Source organism: Protomyctophum parallelum, assembly GCF_964188405.1.
Source record: "Protomyctophum parallelum genome assembly, chromosome: 13".
Classification (NCBI taxonomy): domain Eukaryota; kingdom Metazoa; phylum Chordata; class Actinopteri; order Myctophiformes; family Myctophidae; genus Protomyctophum; species Protomyctophum parallelum.
This window is the reverse complement of record NC_139708.1, coordinates 27480875-27496370: the sequence shown is the minus strand read 5'-3', so window position 1 is coordinate 27496370 and position 15496 is coordinate 27480875. Positions and strand designations below refer to the sequence as shown.

The 15496-nt window shown below is 45.4% G+C and overlaps 1 protein-coding gene across 4 annotated transcripts in view; it reads right to left on the bottom strand.

Moving 5' to 3' along the window:
- Nucleotides 1-15496, bottom strand: part of scn4ab (sodium channel, voltage-gated, type IV, alpha, b) — a 72264-nt gene that overhangs the window by 24281 nt on the left and 32487 nt on the right. For 2 of the 4 annotated variants that reach the window (XM_083780678.1, XM_083780681.1), the window contains 11 exons: nt 13445-13586; nt 13041-13241; nt 11431-11497; nt 9358-9593; nt 8913-8984; nt 8245-8346; nt 7623-7916; nt 5666-5728; nt 4887-5088; nt 4756-4779; nt 3640-3878 (listed from right to left, as the gene is read on the bottom strand). In XM_083780678.1, coding sequence (XP_083636804.1) covers nt 3640-3878; nt 4756-4779; nt 4887-5088; nt 5666-5728; nt 7623-7916; nt 8245-8346; nt 8913-8984; nt 9358-9593; nt 11431-11497; nt 13041-13241; nt 13445-13586 — 1642 coding nt within the window. Of the gene's footprint in view, nt 1-3639; nt 3879-4755; nt 4780-4800; nt 4825-4886; nt 5089-5665; nt 5729-7622; nt 7917-8244; nt 8347-8912; nt 8985-9357; nt 9594-11430; nt 11498-13040; nt 13242-13444; nt 13587-15496 lie in introns of all 4 variants that reach the window. The other 2 variants (XM_083780679.1, XM_083780680.1) reach the window with 2 other exon arrangements.

Genomic DNA, 15496 nt, shown 5'->3' with positions numbered 1-15496 from the left:
CAACCAGCAGGTCCCTGGTGTCAGACCCCAACCAACAGGTCCCTGGTGTCAGACCCCAACCAACAGGTCCCTGGTGTCAGACCCCAACCAACAGGTCCCTGGTGTCAGACCCCAACCAGCAGGTCCCTGGTGTCAGACCCCAACCAACAGGTCCCTGGTGTCAGACCCCAACCAACAGGTCCCTGGTGTCAGACCCCAACCAGCAGGTCCCTGGTGTCAGACCCCAACCAACAGGTCCCTGGTGTCAGACCTCAACCAACCGGTCCCTGGGAGCCTCCCAAGGAGACAGTGGTCTATGCTCAATAGGTCCAGGACTGGCCATCATGTTCTCTGCTTGGCCAGCCTTCACACATGGGGCAGTAGCCCAAGGTCATTTGCTTGACCAGCCGTGTGTGTGTGTGTGTGTGTGTGTGTGTGTGTGTGTGTGTGTGTGTGTGTGTGTGTGTGTGTGTGTGTGTTTACGTGGCTGTCATGTTGGAAACAGCAGTAAACTAGAAAAAGTGCCCTTCTGGGCACAGGTCTCCACCAGGATGATAGGAGTGTGTGTAATGTTTGGCAAAATGTTTAGGAGTAATATAAACATGTTTTTTATTTATTTTTGTTGAGGAAATGCAGATCCAGATCACTCATAGCATCTCTGAGGATAGAATTCTAGATGAGCAGGACATGTGCAGCATTTTGTACAAAATGGGCCACTCCTGAAAACTTTGGAAGGCAATCTTAGCCAATCAGTGTAGAATCTGAGAAATCCAATAAACTCGTCTTGATCACATGACTACAGAGATCATGTGTACCGATTTGCGTGAGATTTGGATGAAGTCTGTGCGACTAACATAAACAATATGTGTTTTCCAGAAATCAGCCTCATGGTGGCGCTATAACCGGCCGATGTGGAGGGATGCAGGGACAATGTTTTTCCATGGACTCTAGAGAGTGCGCATACATAAGTTGTATACAGATCGATGCGGTTATAGGTAAAAACAGGAATTGGCCTGTTATAGCGCCACCGTGAGGCTGATTTGGAAAAAAAATAGTGGCATGTCATCCTCAGCCTAGTGGAAATTTGCGTGCATAATTTCACGGAAATTGCAAACTGTGTTTGTGATTTGTGGCATTTTGTTCGAAACGGAACAATCATGTGAGCTTTGGAAGCCAATCTTAGCCAATCAGGATGGAAGATGGGAAATGGTGCAGATCCGTGTTGATCACATGACTATGGTGACCGAATTGTGTGATGTATGGATAAAATGTAAATCTACAGGAATGTGTTTTGCCTGAATCGGCCTGATGGTGGCGCTATAACAGGTCCTTGAGGAATATTTGGGGCAGAGGTTCATCGTTGGCATCCAGGGAGTGTGTGTGCAAAGTTTGGCATGGATCGGGCCAACGGTGCCGGAGATTAGCTGGTAACGGACGGACGGACTGAAGGAAGGAAGGACAGACACACGCACACACACGGACGGATGTGCAAAACATACTCTCTCCCCATGCCTTCGGCCTGGTGGAGACAATCAAGCGGGGCGCAGAGGGTTTGATTAGGCAGCGGTCTGTTATAGAGCGGAGCGGTCTGTTATAGAGCGGTCTGTTATAGAGTGGTCTGTTATAGAGCGGAGCGGTCTGTTATAGTGGTCTGTTATAGAGCGGAGCGGTCTGTTATAGAGCGGTCTGTTATAGAGTGGTCTGTTATAGAGCGGAGCGGTCTGTTATAGAGCGGAGCGGTCTGTTATAGAGCGGAGCAGTCTGTTATAGAGTGGAGCGGTCTGTTATAGAGCGGAGCAGTCTGTTATAGAGTGGAGCGGTCTGTTATAGAGCAGTCTGTTATAGAGTGGTCTGTTATAGAGCGGAGCGGTCTGTTATAGAGCAGTCTGTTATAGAGAGGAGCGGCCTGTTATAGAGCGGAGCGGTCTGTTATAGAGCAGTCTGTTATAGAGCGGAGCGGCCTGTTATAGAGCGGAGCGGTCTGTTATAGAGCGGTCTGTTGTAGAGTGGAGCGGTCTGTTATAGAGCAGTCTGTTATAGAGCGGAGCGGTCTGTTATAGAGCGGCCTGTTATAGAGCGGTCTGTTATAGAGCGGAGCGGTCTGTTATAGAGCGGAGCGGTCTGTTATAGATCAGAAATAACACACCGCTGAATTCACCGATTGAACACTCAGAATCAAGCATTCAACCAAGCCATGTAATAATTAGAATGAATACATGATAATTCATACGTGTATTATTATCATTATTGTTATTACCAATAAGAGGCCTGAGAGCGAGAAGACCTCGGCCTAAAGGGCGAAGTCGCGTGCACACATCCTCCTGGGTGACGGCAGACTGCTGGGCGAGCACTGGCGCTTTGGCATGGAGGGGTCAGATCAACATGGAATGAATTCTGTACTGGCCATATATGGAGTGTGTCTTGAGTGTACAGGTTTGATGAGGTCAGATTAACATATGGAATGTCAGAACAGGTCAGCTCCATATATGGAGATCTAAGGGTGGCAGCGGGGGCAGTGTCTTGAGTGTACAGGGGTTGATGAGGGCCCAGGTAGGGCCGGGCCTTCATTTTCGGGCCTGTTGAGAACTCCCTGGAACAACATATTTTCAGATGGGGGTCGGCGGCCAAATACAGATAATTCTGGGGGTCCTTGACATGAAGAAAGTTGAGCACCACTGACATAGAAACATAGGGTTTAACCCTGTGAGAACCACTGACATAGAAACATATAGGGTTTTAACCATGTGAGAACCACTGACATAGAAACATATAGGGTTTTAACACTGTGATAACCACTGACATAGAAACATAGGGTTTTAACCCTGTGAGAACCACTGACATAGAAACATAGGGTTTTAACACTGTGAGAACCACTGACATAGAAACATATAGGGTTTTAACACTGAGAACCACTGACATAGAAACATAGGGTTTAACCCTGTGAGAACCACTGACATAGACACATATAGGGTTTTAACACTGTGAGAACCACTGCTATAGAAACATAGGGTTTTAACACTGTGAGAACCACTGACATAGAAACATAGGGTTTAACCCTGTGAGAACCACTGACATAGAAACATATAGGGTTTTAACACTGTGAGAACCACTGACATAGAAACATAGGGTTTAACCCTGTGAGAACCACTGACATAGAAACATATAGGGTTTTAACACTGTGAGAACCACTGACATAGAAACATAGGGTTTTTCAGAAAACTGTTAGGATTTAGAAGACATCTTTTTTAGAATCGTCCTCAGGTCTAAATGGGTTAACACAGTGGTTCCCAAAGTGGGGTCCGGGGACCCCCAGGGGTCCTTGAGGGAGTTCCAGGGGGTCCCCAGCTAAATGATAGTTTGGAACCAAATTGTTTGGTTCCAAACTTGGTTCCATTTGTACACTCTCAGAGTTAAATTAACATTGATTTTACAATATAAATTGCGGGTCCCAGAGATAGAAATGCCATTAAATGGGGGGTCCGTAGATTAATTCATGTAAAACTGGGGGTCGTGGGAATTAAACAGGTTGAGAATCACTGCTAGAGCCGTACATATCTTCTCTCATGGGGGTCCCTGGCATTATCTCAAATGGGGGTCCGCGGGGCTAATTAGTGTCAATCTGGGGGTCCTTGACATGAAAAAGTGAACATTCAGACTTACGTTATATGACTTCAGCTTCTCCTCATCACCACTCTCCATTTCTTCATCATCTTCATCATATTCATCATCGTCGTCGTCTGACTCGGCCGTAGCCATGGGAACCTTCAGGGTCCCGATGCTGCTGTAGTTGCTATGGTAACCCGTGACCTCTGACATGATGACCTTGACCTCTAGTGACCCCGGAGGCTGGCTGGAGGTCACATGGTCCAAGGACAGGTACTCTGCTACTTCCTGTTCGTCTGAAACAAAAAAAATTAAATGCATTTTAATTATAAATACTGTAAGAGCCAAAGTGGTTACAATGTGTAATTCATATGTTTTTTGTATTTCATTATTGCCTTATCATTGCATTTAAGTTTAGTGTTGCTGAGCAGCTTTCAATACTTAGATATAACTGTTTTGCAGTTGGTAAAGAGCGCCCCCTAAAGTTTTACTTAACGTTTTATGATGGTTAATTGGTGGTTACGCAACATAAGAAAAAGAGTGAAGACGGACGCTAGTTTGACCGTAATTATTGGGTGTTTTTTGATGTCCCCTCTTGTTATTTGGAACCTGATATCAGACAAGATAACAGAAGGCAATCTGTACTTTGTGCAAAGAATTATTGAGTTTTGTGTGCATTGTCTGTACTGCTGGATTCTTCAGTAAACTCCATTAACGTCAGCAGCCATTACGTGTCATTACAAGCCCTGCTGTGGTCTAGTTGTGTATACCTGTGGTCTTGGTCTCCCTAGGCGCTGTGGTCTAGTTGTGTATACCTGTGGTCTTGGTCTCCCTAGGCGCTGTGGTCTAGTTGTGTATACCTGTGGTCTTGGTCTCCCTAGGCGCTGTGGTCTAGTTGTGTATACCTGTGGTCTTGGTCTCCCTAGGCGCTGTGGTCTAGTTGTGTGTACCTATGGTCTTGGTCTCCCTAGGCGCTGTGGTCTAGTTGTGTATACCTGTGGTCTTGGTCTCCCTAGGCGCTGTGGTCTAGTTGTGTATACCTGTGGTCTTGGTCTCCCTAGGCGCTGTGGTCTAGTTGTGTATACCTGTGGTCTTGGTCTCCCTAGGCGCTGTGGTCTAGTTGTGTATACCTGTGGTCTTGGTCTCCCTAGGCGCTGTGGTCTAGTTGTGTACCTGTGGTCTTGGTCTCCCTAGGCGCTGTGGTCTAGTTGTGTATACCTGTGGTCTTGGTCTCCCTAGGCGCTGTGGTCTAGTTGTGTACCTGTGGTCTTGGTCTCCCTAGGCGCTGTGGTCTAGTTGTGTACCTGTGGTCTTGGTGTCATCAGGCGGCGTTCTACGGATCAGTTTGAGGATCTGCTCCAGGAGGAAAGCTTTGATCCAGTCGATGCCGTTGGTGATCCTGTCCACGGCGATCTGGAGGTTGTTCTTCTCACCGTCCTCCTCCGGAGCGGCCAGGTTGTCCCCCGAGAATGAGCTGAGTAGTAACGCCAGGAACAGGTTCAACACCTGAAATATAACACCATGAGTAGCGACGCCTGGAACAGGTTCAATACATAAAATACGTCACAATATAATTAATTAAATGAGTTGTACGTCTAGGAAGAGCTTCAGTACATGTTGTTGTAGTAGCATGTACTCACCACCAGGTTTCCTATGACCATCACCATCATGAATAAGAATAGGGCACATTGGCCTCAGTTACTTACAGTAGTTGCACAAAATGTATTCAGAATGAATGAATTCATTCCGAACAGAGATTCATACCCAACTGTTTACATGGAATCTGCATACAAGTATTCCTATTCCTCATATGTGACTACATTTGACTGCCATTGGATTTTTTTCAATTTTTTTATGCCATATGAAAGCAGGGAATCATAGCTTCAAATTGACATGTTGGTTGTTCAGTTTGACCCACCAGTTTTGGAGATATGGCTTATAGAGTAATGTCTTGCAGAAAACAGCGAGTTGAGAAAACAGACTTGAAAGGTTCACTTCTGTGGTCTCTAACATTACACCTAGCTACATGTTTAAGCATTTATTTCATATTTATATGTCTTCTGTGGACTCTAACATTACTCACCACCAGGTTTCCTATGACCATCACCATCATGAAGACGATAAGGCACATGGTGGTTCCAGCCACCTTGAAGAGAAGAGAGGAAGCATTATTATATTATATTATAAGGAGCGGTGAGACGCAGCCAAGGAGCGGTGAGCTACAGCCGTGCCGCGCTTGGGAATCATTTGATTAGTTGATTTGACCCCCCAATCCAACCCTTGATGCTGAGTGCCAAGCAGGCACTGACCCCCCAATCCAACCCATTGATGCTGAGTGCCAAGCAGGGACTGACCCCCCCAATCCAACCCATTGATGCTGAGTGCCAAGCAGGGACTGACCCCCCCAATCCAACCCATTGATGCTGAGTGCCAAGCAGGGACTGACCCCCCAATCCAACCCTTGATGAAGAGTGCCAAGCAGGGACTGACCCCCCAATCCAACCCATTGATGCTGAGTGCCAAGCAGGGACTGACCCCCCAATCCAACCCATTGATGCTGAGTGCCAAGCAGGGACTAGCCTCGATACCCAGGCTTTCATTTCGTCTGCGCGAAAGATGAAAGCCTGGAAAAAGCCGTGGGCTGAACCAGTCTAAAAGTGGGAGTCAACCCTTCCGCGTAGGCGTCGCTCTAAATGATGTGACATAGCGCTGCACTAGGGGGGAGAGGAGGGGCCGGGGGTGACGGACAGATCGATGAGATCCAATCAGGGTGCGCGCTTTTCTGAGACGCGACCCTCCCATCTAGGCCAGAAATGTCTCTGCTTAGGTCAGGCTAAGCAGGGACTGACCCCCCTATCCAATCATTGATGCTGACTGCCAAGCAGGGACTGACCCCCCAATCCAATCATTGATGCTGAGTGCCAAGCAGGGACTGACCCCCCAATCCAATCATTGATGCTGAGTGCCAAGCAGGGAGGCAGTGGCCGTTTCTCAATACCTGAACTTGTCTGTACTTACAACCTTGTCATTGTCTGTACCACGAACTTGCGATACGTCATCAGTCGCTGACCAAGTACCATTCCAATTCTCAAGTTCACATTTGGCCAAGTACAGACCAGTACAGACCAGCACAGACCAGTACAGACCAAATCCCTGGATGTTAACTTGATCCGCCCACTTTAGCAAGTCTACTGCGGAGCAGACATGTGTCGACTTTTCACTGGAAATTGCCCAGAATGCAACAAGATAATACATTCATTACAACATCATGCCTCGCCAGACTCCCCTTCTGATAAACTATATTAATTACAACATCATGCCTCTCCTCCTCTTCTGATCAACTATATTCATTACAACATCATGCCTCTCCTCCTCTTCTGATCAACTATATTCATTACAACATCATGCCTCTCCTCCTCTTCTGATAAACTATATTAATTACAACATCATGCCTCTCCTCCTCTTCTGATAAACTATATTAATTACAACATCATGCCTCTCCTCCTCTTCTGATCAACTATATTAATTACAACATCATGCCTCTCCTCCTCTTCTGATCAACTATATTCATTACAACATCATGCCTCTCCTCCTCTTCTGATCAACTATATTCATTACAACATCATGCCTCACCTCCTCTTCTGATCAACTATATTCATTACAACATCATGCCTCTCCTCCTCTTCTGATCAACTATATTCATTACAACATCATGCCTTACCAGACTCAGCTTCTGATCAACTATATTAATTACAACATCATGCCTCTCCTCCTCTTCTGATCAACTATATTCATTACAACATCATGCCTCACCAGACTCAGCTTCTGATCAACTATATTCATTACAACATCATGCCTCACCAGACTCCAGAGTAGTAGTAGTAGTAGTAGTAGCAGTAGTAGTAGTATTTACCTCCATACAGTCCCACATGGTCTCGATCCACTCTCCACACAGTAATAGTAGTAATAGTAGTAATAGTAGTAGTAGTAGTATGAGTAGCAGTAGCAATAGCAGTAGCAGTACTAGTAGTAGTATTTACCTCCATACAGTCCCACATGGTCTCGATCCACTCTCCACACAGGACTCTGAAGATGATGAGGAAGGAGTGGAAGAAGTCCGTCATGTGCCAGCGGGGGAGGACACAGTCCTCGCTGATCTTACAGACGCACTCCGAGTAGTTCTTCCCGAAGAGCTGCATGCCCACCACGGCGAAGATGAAGACGATGATGGCCAGGACCAGCGTCAGGTTGCCCAGAGCGCCCACCGAGTCCCCGACGATCCTCAGGAGCATGTTCAGGGTGGGCCAGGACTTGGCCAGCTTAAAGACACGCATCTGTGGAGAGAAATATAACATAAAATCACTATGAGGGTGGGCCAGGACTTAGCTAGCTTAAAGACACGCATCTGTTGATATAAAACATATAGCATACAATGATATGAGGGTGGCCCAGGACTTAGCTAGCTTAAAGACACGCATCTGTTGATTTAAAACATATAGCATACAATGATATGAGGGTCGACTTAGCCAGCTTAAAGACACGCATCTACATTTTCACAATGTTTCAAAGAAATGCAATTCTACAAGCTCATAGCACGGCACTCTGTGACTTTGCGAGTGTGCGTGCGTGCGTGCGTTAGCAGACACCTTCTTTTGAACTAACCAATCGGAAGGATCGCAGCACTGACAGACCCTGGACTCCAGCCAATCCCAGCTCCACGAGGCTCATGGTGACGATGATGCTGTCGAAGATGTTCCAGCCCACCTGTTACCATAAGGAAGTGTTACCATGGAAACCACATAACCATATATGGACAGGACAGGAAGTGTTACCATGGAAACATGACCTCATATGCACCTGTTTTCCCGCAACTGGGGCTCCTTGTGTGTGAGCTTTGCTTCCTTCAGGCGGTGTTGCCATGTCTGCTTATTATAAGCAACCTTTGACTTCTTTTTTTCCTGTAGTCACTTGTAAATAAATTATTGGTAGTTGATGTTTTTTTAGGGCTTAATTCTAAAGTGTCCAGTAGTTGTTTATTTGGGCGTGCTTCCTAATGGTGTTTAACCCAATTAAGCCTGACGTCGAAATTAAATAAAATGTCTTCTAAATCATGACATACATAATCATGAAATACCTATGTTTCTATATCAGTGGTGCTCAATATTTGATGTCCACGGACAGCGACATCTATACAGAGTGTAGCTGTATAGTTACAGTATGTAGCTGTGAGCTTGTAGATCAGCTATTTTCATTTGTGCTCGTTTTCATAGACCTGGCCAGTCAGTAAGGGTCATGACCTTTAGGGTCAATGACCTCTAGTGAACTCTGACCTGGAAGTAGTAGTAAGGGTCCATGGCCAGCAGCTTCAGAACCATCTCAGCCGTGAAGATCCCTGTGAACACCTGCAAGGTCAAAGGTCAAACAAAGGTCAGGTTATGAAATGGCATGCCGTAACCATCGTCAGGATCTCATAATGACATATTTATAAATTATATGAACTCGTTGTGAGATATTTGCTCCACTTGTGGCCGTGGGGGTACTGCGCCCGGTGCGTTTTTAATTCACTAATAAATTAATTAATAATCATTAATGTATCAAATCAAAAAAAGGGCTTCGTTACGCCCTCTATATTCATATGGTCAATGCCTGTGTGAAAGGTGGGAGCGATTGGGGCAGGCAATGAGGAGCTACGGCGGTGTTTCTGACACACAGACAGACAGACACACAGGCGGACAGACATTGTTAGAATTATAGTATGATGATAAAGTATCTCACCAGGTTTCCGATATACAGCATGTTGTCGAACTCCTCCGTCATGGGGTAATGGTCCATGGCCATGAAGACGGTGTTCAGGACGATACAGATGGTGATCCCCAGATCCACAAAGGGATCCATGACGATGATGTACAGCCATCCCTTCAGCCAAATCCAGCATCCACAGCAGTTCCATTTCAGGAAGATGTCTGAGAAGCTGTACCAGCAGGAGCAGCAGGCCCGCTCTTCTTCTAGCTCTGAGGAGAACATTATGGAGAACATTATAACAGGTCCGCTCTTCCTCTAGTTCTGAGGAGAACATAATAGGTATATTAATGACAGTAAAATGTTGAAAATGAGTGGTATCCTGTAGTCACTATTCGTTGATTCACTGGGATACCAAAAAACATAAAAAAAAAGGTTTCTCGCTGTTCTCGGTGAATATTGATATGCGATTAAAATGCGATTAATCTAGATTAATTAATCGCAAAGCCTCTGATTAATTAGATTATTTTTTTTAATCGAGTCCCAGCTCTAATATATATATATATATATATATATATATATATATATATATATATATAGAACATTATGGAGAACATGGAGAACATTATAACAGGCCCTCTCTTCCTCTAGGTCTGAGGAGAACATAATAGACTATATAATAATAGAGAACATTATGGAGAACATTATAACAGGCCAACTCTTCCTCTAGTTCTGAGGAGAACATTATAACAGGCCCTCTCTTCCTCTAGTTTTGAGGAGAACATTATAACAGGCCCTCTCTTCCTCTAGTTCTGAGGAGAACATTATGGAGAACATTATGGAGAACATTATAACAGGTCCTCTCTTCCTCTAGTTCTGAGGAGAACATTATGGAGAACATTAACAGGCCCTCTCTTCCTCTAGTTCTGAGGAGAACATTATGGAGAACATAACAGGCCCTCTCTTCCTCTAGCTCAGAGGAGAACATTATGGAGAACATTATAGAGAAGCTGTCTGAGAAGCTGTACCAGCACTTAGAGTATATATATTAATAGAGACAGCACCGGATTTCTCCTCCCATCCACGATTTCACTCCTCTAGTGTTAAGGAGAAGTCCTTCTAACACTATGGACCAGAGCTATAAGTAGTGGCGGTGGCTCAGCGGTAGAGTGGCCAGGTGGTAACCGCAAGGTTGCCAGTTCGATCCCTGTGGGCTTCCCCAGAGTTAGTGTGGAAGTGTCCTTGAGCAAGACTCTGAACCCCTGATTACTCCTGATGTGCAGGTCGGTACCTTGCATGGTTTCCTCCACCATCGGTGTATGGAGTGTGTGAATGTGTGTGTGAATGGGTGAATGTAATGCACAATCTATGTAAAGGTGTGTGAAATGTGTGTGAACAGGTGAATGTAATGCACAATCTATGTAAAGGTGTGCGAATGTGTGTGTGAATGGGTGAATGTAATGCACAATCTATGTAAAGGTGTGTGAATGTGTGTGTGTGTGTGTGTGTGTGTGTGTGTGTGTGTGTGTGTGTGTGTGTGTGTGTGTGTGTGTGTGTGTGTGTGTGTGTGTGTGTGTGTGTGTGTGTGTGAATGTAATGCACACTCTATGTAAAGCGTCTTTGGATAAAGGCGCTATATATAAATGGATAAAGGCGCTATATAAATGGATAAAGCCGCTATATAAATGGATAAAGCCGCTATATAAATGGATAAAGGCGCTATATAAATGGATAAAGGCACTAGATAAATGGATAAAGGCACTATATAAATGGATAAAGGTGCTATATAAATGGATAAAGCCGCTATATAAATGGATAAAGGCGCTATATAAATGGATAAAGGCGCTATATAAATGGATAAAGGCGCTATATAAATGGATAAAGCCGCTATATAAATGGATAAAGCCGCTATATAAATGGATAAAGCCGCTATATAAATGGATAAAGGCGCTATATAAATGGATAAAGGCACTAGATAAATGGATAAAGGCACTATATAAATGGATAAAGGTGCTATATAAATGGATAAAGCCGCTATATAAATGGATAAAGGTGCTATATAAATGCACCATTAACCCTTTAAGTAACAGCATTAAGGAGATGTTTTACCTGTCAGTTCTTCGTCGGTGCTGTTCTGTGGATCCGAACCATCTGGAGGTTTTTTTTCAGCCCGGGCCTACGGACACGCACGCGTGCACACGTACACGTACACGCACACGCACACGCACACGCGCACACACACACACACACACACACACACACACACACACACACACACACACACACACACACACACACACACACACACACACACACACACATTGATGACAGGGGCTCATGCAGTTTAGAAGCGGCTATAAATCTTTTGCCTCGTCACAGCCATGGTTTGTAGCCGTGAGGATACTGAGGAGTATGTCTCTATTAACTCCTGACACTCCGTACCGCGGCCAGCTTGGGACGAGTGGATGTGTGGGAGTTAGGAATGTAACGATTCAGATACAGACACAGACAGCTCCCCTCTACAGTCACAGACACACACAGCTCCCCTCTACAGTCACAGACACACACAGCTCCTCTCTACAGTCACAGACACACACAGCTACCCTCTACAGTCACAGACACACAGCTCCTCTCTACAATCACAGACACACACAGCTCCTCTCTACAGTCACAGACACACACAGCTCCTCTCTACAGTCACAGACACACACAGCTCCCCTCTACAGTCACAGGCACACACAGCTCCCCTCTACAGTCACAGACACACACAGCTCCCCTTTACAGTCACAGACACACACACAGCTCCCCTCTACAGTCACAGACACACACAGCTCCCCTCTACAGTGCTCTACTACTGAAAGTGACTCTCATTTCCAAAAGCACTTGAATATGTTGGAATGTGACTAAAGTTCAAGTTTCACATCACACATCATAATGCACTAGGCCCTCTAACAAAAAAAAGAAAAAAGAAAAGAAAAAAATATATTTTTTAATTTCAATAAATCGATTCATATCGTCGGGACATGATATCGTTACATGCCTAGTGGGAGGTAGGGAGTCTTCTATGCTATATGCCAGCCCGCATCGAGACTCCCAGCTGAGTGTGTGAGGTTCCAGCTGAGTGTGTGAGGTTCCAGCTGAGTGTGTGAGGTTCCAGCTGAGTGTGTGAGGTTCCAGCTGAGTGTGTGAGGTTCCAGCTGAGTGTGTGAGGTTCTAGCTGAGTGTGTGAGGTTCCAGAGTTTCCAGCTGAGTGTGTGAGGTTCCAGAGGTTCCAGCTGAGTGTGTGAGGTTCCAGATGAGTGTGTGAGGTTCCAGATGAGTGTGTGAGGTTCCAGCTGAGTGTGTGAGGTTCCAGCTGAGTGTGTGAGGTTCCAGCTGAGTGTGTGAGGTTCCAGCTGAGTGTGTGAGGTTCCAGCTGAGTGTGCAAGGATGTTCCAGCTGAGTGTGTGAGGTTCCAGCTGAGTGTGTGAGGTTCCAGCTGAGTGTGTGAGGTTCCAGAGGTTCCAGCTGAGTGTGTGAGGTTCCAGAGGTTCCAGCTGAGTGTGTAAGGTTCCAGAGTTTCCAGTTCAGTGTTCACGAGAAGCTGCTATTAGGGCTGGAAATCAGGTCTGCTCCAATCCGAGCATTAGTTCTGGTCTATCCCTCTGTTTCATGCGTTCCAGTAACTTATTGTACTCCTCTAGGTAGGTAGGTAGGTAGGTATAGATAGTTGTACTAACCTGCTCCTCTCGTTCCTTCATTTTCTCCAGTATCTTCTCGTAGTCCTCGGCTTTCTGCTTGGCCTCAGCGATAGAAGCTTCGTTCTGCTCAGCGTAAGCCATCGCCACCACGGCCAGGATGAGGTTAATGATGTAGAACGATCCCAGGAAGATCACGAACACGAAGAAGATCATGTAGGTCTTCCCTGCTGCTCGCAGCGTCTACACGCACGCACGCACACACAGACATGTATCAGCGCACACACACACAGACATGCATCAGCACACACACATAAATACCAGTTGAATGTCTTGTGTCATCAGTCTGAACAGAGACAGGGACAGAAGTCCTTCTCCCAGAAGTCTAGTGTTTAACTAGTATATAAATGTATTTAACTAGTATAACTATATATACATGTATTTACCAGCTGGAAGAGGTTCTCCCAGAAGTCCTGGGTCATCAGCCTGAACAGGGAAAGGTAAGCCCAGCCAAACGAGTCATAACTGGTGTATCCGTAGTTTGGGTTTGGCCCCGCCTTCATGCAGGTGTAGCCCTCTGGACACACCCTGTTCATTAACATAAATTAAAATATGTTATAATTAGCCTTCATGCAGGTGTAGCCCTCTGGACACACCCTGTTCATTAACATAAATTAACAAATATTATAATTAGCCTTGATGCAGGTGTAGCCCTCTGGACACACCCTGTTCATTAACATAAATTAAAATATGTTATAATTAGCCTTGATGAAGGTGTAGCCCTCTGGACACACCCTGTTCATTAACATAAATTAACAAATATTATAATTAGCCTTGATGCAGGTGTAGCCCTCTGGACACACCCTGTTCATTAACATAAATTAACAAATATTATAATTAGCCTTGATGCAGGTGTAGCCCTCTGGACACACCCTGATAATTAACATAATTAACATATATTATAACTCTGTTCAATCCCTCTCTGTCACAGTCTGTGCCATGCCCTGATGACTACCTGGTTCCACCTGTGTCTCACCTCACCTGCTCACATTCTAACTAAATGGACCTAGTCTATAGAGCGTCCCAGTCTCGTCCCCTTTCATGATGACGCTAAGCCCAGTCAATGAGTCAGTGTCTCGTGGGGTTCAGTGTCTCATTGGAGGCAGTGTGGGGTTCAGCAGTGTTGGGAAAGTTCTTTTTTTTTAGGAACTAGTTCAGTTCACAGTTCAAAATTTTAAAAATGAACTAGTTCCGTTCATAGTTCATCATCCAAAATGTTGAACTAAAGTTCATCGTTTGAAAAATGAACTATTATAGTTCTTTTTCGTTCTTTTTTTGCTTTAATTTTTATATATTTTTTACATTTTACAAAAATTGCTCTTTTGCAATGTGAAATGCCACCAAATGGGCACATACTTTTATTGTGAAGGCAAAAGTTTCTGAATGTTCTCAGAGCCTGCATCTCCGCATGCTGGGGGTGGCTGATCTACAAGCTCACAACGTGTCCGGACGCGACGCGTTGTGAGCTTGTATATCAGCTATTTTCAGCACGGAACACATTGTACGGCGAAGAATAAATCAGGCATCACTGCGATTCATTCACTGTGGAAGAGAGATGTCTTTTGTTGGCCGTTCGTGGCGATATTATGGACACGTACCTTCTCGACGCGATAATAACCAACTAAGCTATTGGAAGCTATTTTTCGTGGCACATTATGTTTAATCAAACAACAAGTTCCCTCAGTGTTTGTTAGGAGTTGGGACAGTGTCTGCTGCTGTCTGTCAGCGTGCATGATCATCATGCAGTACCTACATGCGCGCTACAGTGACAGCTGAGAAAGATTAGTTAATTTGTGTCCGATAGGGACTTATTGGTGGGTTTTCAGCTAAATATTAAGGCCTGTTTAGGGTGTGTTTTAGTGCCGGGGATTTCGCCTGGAAGACTCTATTGAAACACTCACTCTTGAACGAAAGTTGAACGTGAAAAAGTGACGTTCACACACGCCAGAAATGAATGCGGTCACAATGACGTTCATCAAATAGAAATACAGTACGTTCAGTTCACGTTCACCCTAAATATGAACGAGTTCGTGAACGATCGTTCTTTGAACGCGTTCGGGTACAACACTGGGGTTCAGTGTCTCATTGGAGGCAGTGTGGGGTTCAGTGTCTCATTGGAGACAGTGTGGGGTTCAGTGTCTCATTGGAGGCAGGGTGGGGTTCAGTGTCTCATTGGAGGCAGTGTGGGGTTCAGTGTCTCATTGGAGGCAGTGTGGGGTTCAGTGTCTCATTGGAGGCAGTGTGGGGTTCAGTGTCTCATTGGAGGCAGTGTGGGGTTCAGTGTCTCATTGGAGGCAGTGTGGGGTTCAGTGTCTCATTGGAGGCAGTGTGGGGTTCAGTGTCTCATTGGAGGCAGTGTGGGGTTCAGTGTCTCATTGGAGGCAGTGTGGGGTTCAGTGTCTCATTGGAGGCAGTGTGGGGTTCAGTGTCTCATTGGA